At 36.7% G+C, this 7,674-nt stretch overlaps 1 protein-coding gene across 1 annotated transcript; it reads right to left on the bottom strand.

The window, feature by feature from the left end:
• On the bottom strand, positions 1 to 5,594 carry LOC107777045 (BTB/POZ domain-containing protein POB1-like). Its single transcript, XM_016597005.2, has 6 exons — positions 5,221 to 5,594; positions 4,154 to 4,300; positions 3,579 to 3,703; positions 3,430 to 3,493; positions 1,660 to 1,939; positions 1 to 1,192 (listed from the first exon to the last, which is right to left on the bottom strand). Exons 1-6 carry the CDS (start codon positions 5,474 to 5,476, stop codon positions 379 to 381), a joined length of 1,686 nt encoding a protein of 561 aa, XP_016452491.2. The 5' UTR covers positions 5,477 to 5,594; the 3' UTR covers positions 1 to 378.
• Positions 5,595 to 7,674: the final 2,080 nt, after the last annotated feature.

Below are 7,674 nucleotides of genomic sequence, written 5' to 3'. Positions count from 1 at the left end.
TTGGGAGAACCATAATTTCATTAATCTATGGCAAGTTATCATAGGTAAAATTCAAAGATTTGTTGAGACTTTAATTACACACCTCAAAGCAACTGGCAAGTTAAAAGTTAGTGCAATATCAACAGATGAAGCTACTGATTCTCTCAATTTCACTAACACGCAGCAGTGGATATACAGCAGCAGGATACATACAAGCCCATCCAACAGTTTCTACATAGGCACTGAACCATTAACCTGTCACTACAATTTAAACCTTTCTGAAACTAGGCTCGACGATATCTTACAGTTAGCATTCCACCTCTTCCCAAAGCCCTCACTGACATCTAAAAAAGTCCAGTGTGGCTGTGAGCAAAGGTATTATGTTAGTACCGAAGCACTTTATTGTCGGATAGTAAGCTCAGCTCGAAGATGGAGAATCCCATTAATGAAGTATACACTATCTTCCGCCACAAAAGCAGTCCAAGGGATGCCAAACAGGTTCCTGTAGCCAACAGCCTTGCCACCGGTGAATGTGTAGTTCCCCTTATACTTGCTCACATATTCCTCGGTTGGCTTTGTCCGAGCTGCAAACTCATAATCCACTGCAAATGACACTGATCCCTTCTCTTGCATGCCTAAAAACAACCCAAAGCAATGGAATGAACTCTGTTGATCCATGTTACAATGAGCTGATAGGAAAAAACCTTGTCCGCCCAAATGGAAAGCCTGAGAGTAAACTCTACCAGCAGGGAAGAGATTATTGCACTCTTCCCGTTTTAAATCTAGGTAAACAATACACTGCTGACGAGGCAGTTCAAACTCGACAACTTTAGCTGGTCTATACTTGTAAACACGCTCCACAAAACGATGGTGTGAGGCACTGCCCTCCTCAGCAGCAAGAGAACGCTGCCTGTATGGTGCTTCAGCTTTGAAAAATAGAGCCTCCAGGACAACCTTGGAAGATAGTTCAGGATCGAAGTCATTGCAAGTTAGAACTTTCTTCAGCTTCCTGCATGTCATGTACGGAAAACGAATGAGGCGACAAAGACGTGAGCCCAATATTTCACGTCGTTCCTCCAAGTTTGGGTAATGGATGCGAGCCCATTTTAACACAAAGTCATATACAGCATCCTCTGAAGCAACCTGAAGATCGTCATTGGAGAGAACAGCCACAATTCCTGCAAGAGGCAAGTTCAACACCTCTTCTTGGAACCTGGGAAGGATTTTAGGATAACATTTCAGATGACGAATTCCAGACGGAAATAATCAAAAACCATATCTAAAGAGTGAACAAGTCTCTGATAAATAGGACAACTTGAAAACACTCTGAAATGTGATACAAGAAGCTCTTTACTAAAGGGAAGACTGGAGGTCCTTTTATTCACTAGTTACTAATGAAACAAACAGCTAGTTTCTAAAGGCCCAAAATTAGGCTATGTCAAATGAAGTGTTTAGGAAAAGCAAACTCATTCTGAAATAGGGATGACGGAATGAAGTTTGTTCGTGAAATCGGGATGACAGAATGAAGTTAGCTCGTGATGAAGAGGAAAATTGAAACTGATGACAAGCCTCTTGCTTTCCTTCACTTTTCTATTTCCAAGCAACAGATTTAAGCTCCACTTTCAAAATCAATCAACGAGAGTGAGTAATAAAAAAACTATTTCTTGGAAGAGCTCTCACTTGGTTATATCCTTGAAACGTGCAGCGAGAAACTGTTTTGCAGCATCAGTCAGTGGCAGAACTGCATCAGCCATTAAAACGCCAGAAGGAAGATCCAAATAAAGCAAGGCCGATTCACAAGTCATGGGAAGATTCCGCAGTAAACGGCTGCAGTGTCTCATGCATGATGCAACCTCAAATTTGTCAGCAGCCATAAGCACGTCAAGCAAGGCAGTAGGCGTTGTCGTAGATAAAGTATTGCTATACATAAAATTCAATAGGTCCATGAAGGCAGCTTCTTCTGCGAAAATGATTGAGAAAGGTGGAGGTCAAAAGAAGAATATATGTTATTTCTAATTAAAGAAACTGTGTAAGAATTTCTTCTTCAAGTATGCTTTAGAAAGCAAAACAAACAGTAGTGCTTGGAGCATGTTTATAACCCCGCAAACATATTGGTAGACAATCAATGTCTCACATGGATGCTTTTAGGAGTAGCAGACATGATTCTTGATTCTTGATCTGGTGTTCGACTCTTCTACATTCAGATTTTTTTGGATTCATCAAGATAGACAAAATAACGGATACTTTAAGGCATACAGCAAACAAGCACATGGGTTAAAGTATGGTTTATCAGGTACATAGCCCCGTATGGTAACACGTTTTTAAAGTTTAGAATCGTGTTTGGAGTTCAAATGTCAGACCTAAATCATGTACACATTTGGGCAGCTCAAATGTAATTTTCACATTCACGTTGGAAGCTGTTTCCAAATAGCTTTTTTTAGAATGTGACATTTCTAGTATAACACTCCACGCTGCTTAACATAAAATAACCTTTGCCCATGATTTTAGATACTCCGTAGGAGATAATATATTATTACTTAGTAATCACATTAACATTTAGTTTCCAAACACTAACAAAAAAAACTTTCCATCTTTTTTTCTTTTTGACAACGAAAAATATTTTTTAATGTTATATGAAACTTTGTCCTTGTTGGGCCGTCAAAAGAAAAGATATCTTTCTGTATTTGAATCTTTTTCCTTTAGTTTCTTACTTAGTTATGTTATATATCTAACTTATATGTCAAAAGTTTTTTTTATCTTAAACTACAAATCCGATCAAATACCGTCTGAAAAATGGAAAGAGAGGGAGTATAAGAATCTCATTTATCAAAATCTATTCTAAGAATTCACAGGTGTTCAAATCTATTTTGTCCCCCAGTTTTCAGACCACCGCTTATTAATCTAATGGTTAAACAGCTCAAAAACTCAATATTCATTTAGTGATTGATATGTGATGCTCTCTAATTGAACATCCCAATTATTGAAAATTTTCTTAAAGAGAAAATAAATACTGATTATAAGCATCCCGAGCTGATTCATTCCAATTTTCAAACCCGAATAGCAGTCAGCACACCTATAGGAATGTCAAGTTATGTGCACGGTATAAGGGGGAAGTGGCGCGCCCATGTAAGTAGGAGTACAGCGCATGATGCTTTTTATTCCTTTTCTTTTTTGAATTTTTTTTTTTTGGGGGGTGGGTGGGTTAGTAACATAGAGCACAATATAGTACAGCCTACAAGCAATTCCAGTAACTGTTTAGTCTAACCAAATGGAAAAAGAGCTAGATAACAGACACATTTGATGCTCAGACAATACAACTGTATCCAGATTCTGACATGGGACATTATCTGGTTAATATTATTACCCTATCAGGACGGTTCAGTCTAAGGGAAAGGACAATACCATGAAATGAGAACACAAGAAACCACAATTAAAAAAGTTATTACTAACCCGAGGCATGTATTTGTACAGTAACATGCCGCTGCTCTGACTCTCTCATGCCATTGGAGAACAGCTACGAAGAAAACAAAAAGATGTCAAAAGAAAGAGCAAATGAAAGTTCCTGACTAAGATAATACAAAGCATTATAGACTTCTAACCTTATAAAAGAATGGACTCTTTGCGGCCAAAATAGGAGAACTGATGTGTATAGTTCGAACTTGAAGCCCAGTTGAAGAGTCCATGTTTGTGGACGAGTCACTGCTCTTAGGAGCTTCACCATCCCCTACAAACGCCGTAAAGTTGTTTCAAAAACCAAAAAAAAAAAAGGAAAAAAGAAAGAAAAAGACCAACAACAACAAACCTAGTGTAATTCCACAAGTGGGGTCGGGGGAGGGTAGGGGGTACGCAGACCTTACCCCTACCTTGTTAAGGTAGAGAGGCTGATTTCGATAGATCCTCGGCTCAAGGACAGAAGGGGAAAGAGAAAAAGACCACGCAATGATAAAGGAACTTAATGTTTCACATGCTATTACATTGTAACAAATTCAGGTTTCAGATTATGCACACAAAGGATACATCCATATTCTCCTAAAAGAGTGATAGCCATGTTATGATATCTCTTAGATTCTTGTTAATATCAGGATCTAATGTTAAAACAGTTAGAATCCTTGAAATAGCAGCACAATGATGGAAACGAGATAGTTTGATCCATAGTGGGGAAGTGCATAGGTACCAGGGTGATCTGTGGTCATCTCAGTGCCGGATGGAGATTCCTCAACCATTGCAACAGCTTCCTCATCTTGGTTCTCATAAGAAAGACCATCTACTGTATCCAACATATTACAATTCAACACCTCCTCCTCACTTTGCGTGAACACATCTGCATCTCAAAGGTTTATGAGGTGAGAATCCATTAGACTGGAGAAACTAATTAATAAGCACAAATTATGTTCAAACATAAAAAACTGGATTCAGTTTTCTGTGCACCGGTAGCTGACAAACTTAAGTATGATTTAGAACAGCAGAAAAGCTTTAGTTTGTGGTTAGACAGAGAATTAAAGTATTTCGCCAAATTTGTCAGAAAGACACTTTCAGCGACAAATGACAAGAGGATTACTACAAGATCATTAGTTTATTTTTTCTTTTTTTTCTTTTTGTAAGCAAACAAGCTCATTGGTATTTAGTGCTCAAGCAACCATATTTGCAAAGGATTTAAGTTATGTACACTATCATTGTATAAAATGGTTACACTATTAGTAAATTTAACCTGTGATAGCATGTAGTTACCATTTTTACCAGCTCACAAATTAGTGTTTATCAAAAGAGATTTACTGTAGTTAACTAATAAGTCAGCATCAGTGCATATAAAAACTCATTTGAAATTATCTGATGAAGTTAGTAACTTATACTGCAGCTACATCTGCAACACCACTCGCATGATTTTCAATAGTAGTCAACGCTAAAGCAAATTCGTGCAATTCTATCATTTTAACATAGCTAAATACCTTCCATTTCAAGTTGTAACTCAAGTTTGAACAAAAAATATAAAAAGGAAAATAGAAAGAAAGAAATTTCAAATCCTAAATTTTGCATCTTCTCCCTGTAAAGCTTGATATGTAAATGCCCATTCTTCACATTCATTAATCATAAATACAAAAATATTAAGCATTTTTTATGTGAAATTTTAACCCTTCAAACCAAAAAAAAAATCAAATTGCATATCTAATATATGAAATTAATAAAAAACCAAAATTAGATAAAATAATTGTTTAAAACCCTAATGGAATTAAAAGAGCTAACCATTTTCTTTCCTGATTTCTTCTCTCCTACGTTTGCGTTTGCGGGCCCAATCAACGATACTGCTACAATCCTCACCATCGGATTTGGAGTCACGCGAGTCAAGAACAATCTCAACTATCAAAATCCGGTCGGAGAAATTGCTGTCGTTGAAAGCGAACCCGAAGTCGGATTCTGTACCCGATCCGTATCCAGGAGAGAAATCGGAGTCCATTATTATTGTTTGGGGATCAAAAATGTCGTTGTTCAAGTTTTTCATCCAAAGGAGAGAATTTGTGAGGATAATAATATTATTGGTGGTAAGTTGTATAGTTTTCTGGTTTGGTACTTTGTTTTGTTTCTACAATTAAAAAATGTGTAAATTGGATAAAGTATATTGTCTATTTGTCTTTGATTTCCTTGTTTAGTTATACTTGCGTTAATGTTGATTAATACTTTTGTCTTCTTATAAAGTGATTTGAGATGCTAATTCTCTAATTGAGGGTTAAATCATATTTGTGTTTTTTTTTCTCTAACTTTATTAACACAAGTACGCAACACGCACGACTAAAAGATAGAACTACTACGGTATCAATTTTTTTTGTTTCGGGCTATTATATTTCAATACTGCGAACTCAAGGACATAACCAATTAGTTAATTTGACAACTTGGCCTCATGAGTTCAGAAGTTTAAAATTTTAATCTGGAACCAGTGACTTAGAAAAAACAAAAAAAAAAACAAAGGAGGTAATCAGATTTTGCCAAAAAAACAAAAGGGAGAATCAAGTTATCTTTGGTAAAAGAGCGGTGACTGACAAAAGTCCAAAATGGTCTTTTCGAATTTGGCATTTTTAATTAAGTACGAGCATTAGCAGTTGTCAAGACCTAAATCTCACCAAATTATTGTGAAAATAGCACGAGCTAGCTAGTTTTCGAACTGGTTATTCAAAAATAGCCGGCGAGTGCCAAGTCATTGAAAAATAGCCATTATTTTGCTGTAACAGAGATCGGTCCAGCATAATATACTGGAGTTCGGTGCACCTGTGTATGAACTTCCAACATATTATGCTGGACCGGTATACTTTGCTGGCTCCAGTATAATATACTGGAGACTGGAGCACCGATACTACTGGAATTTCAGTATATTATGCTGGAGTATTTTCCTGATTTTGAACAGTGTTTTAGTTCAGATTTATCTTTACATAAAAAGTGGCTAAATTTCGATGATTTTTGAAATTGTGGCTATTTTTGAATGACCACTTGTAAATCTAGCTATTTTTTAATTTCGCCCCAAATTGTTATGGCACCTACCCCCATTTGCTAGGCGAACCAACTATTATAAAAGGCGAGCCAAACTGAAGTTCATCGAATAAATAATGAGAACACGAAAGTTAATACATTATATCTCAAGAACTGAATTGTCACAAGTCATAAGCAACTAAGAATAGAAATATAATATTTTTTTAAAGCAAATTTCACTAGGCGCTACACCTAGATTTGATTTTCATATACATATAAAGTAAAGTACAATAAAGGAGAGGGACATAAACCTTACCTCCGAATATGATGGATATACACTTGGTCCTCTAAACAAGTTGACCAAGTGAATCCTTAAATTTGATGAGCTAGACCTATGTAGATGTACCGATTGACTATTCTTAGGTGATAGACAATTGAGTATACCCAAAAAACTTTGTGGAGTGATCCTATGTAACTTAAACAGAACAGTATGGAGTTCATCTTCCATATACAAAAAGACCAACATCTAAAGTATATGTAGATTTCTCCTATAGAGTAATGTAAAAAATAGTGAAATGTGCTATTAACTATCTTTAACTTGGCTCTGAAAACGAAAGCCAACTTGAAGATAGCTATCAAAAAGACCCATGTAACTAGACAAAACCGCTGCTGCTGAATGATATTTTGGACAGAAAAGATTGAGCAGATTCATGCTTCTGTCATCAAGGAAACTTTGGAGCATGCATGTTTAACTGATGAGCTGCTGCATCCTGTAAACTTCTGCTCATGTGAATTGATAAGGAATTGCATGATAGCTAGGTTTAGGCCCCTAGGTATGTCATGCTGAGTTCCTGCAGGTGTAGCAGGTTGGTGCTGGTGTCTAAAAGTATCCGTTTGAGTAGGAACCTTCTGCTGATGAGTTGAAGAGTAGATACTGGATGTTGATGGTTAGGTCTTGAGGTCCTGGTTATAGGAAGCTGTGTATGTTGGTTGAGAAACCTGATGTTTCTCTGAAGGAACCTGCTATTAGAGTTTGTCTGTTGTGACAATTTAGCATAGTCGTTATGACAGATCGAATGTGATTGGTACAGTGACAAGGGATTGAGTATCTAAGATGCTAATACCACCCTTTGCAAATGCATCAATTGATTGAATCTGTCTCTTGTACCTGTAAAATGCAACAAGCAAGTAAAAGATAAAAAGTGATTGGGTTGGTTAGAGTTCATCATTAGGCAAGTG

Source organism: Nicotiana tabacum, chromosome 15, assembly GCF_000715075.1.
Source record: "Nicotiana tabacum cultivar K326 chromosome 15, ASM71507v2, whole genome shotgun sequence".
NCBI classification, from domain to species: Eukaryota; Viridiplantae; Streptophyta; class Magnoliopsida; order Solanales; family Solanaceae; genus Nicotiana; species Nicotiana tabacum.
The sequence above is the reverse complement of the archived record's forward strand: the minus strand, read 5'-3'. Positions and strand labels throughout refer to the sequence as shown.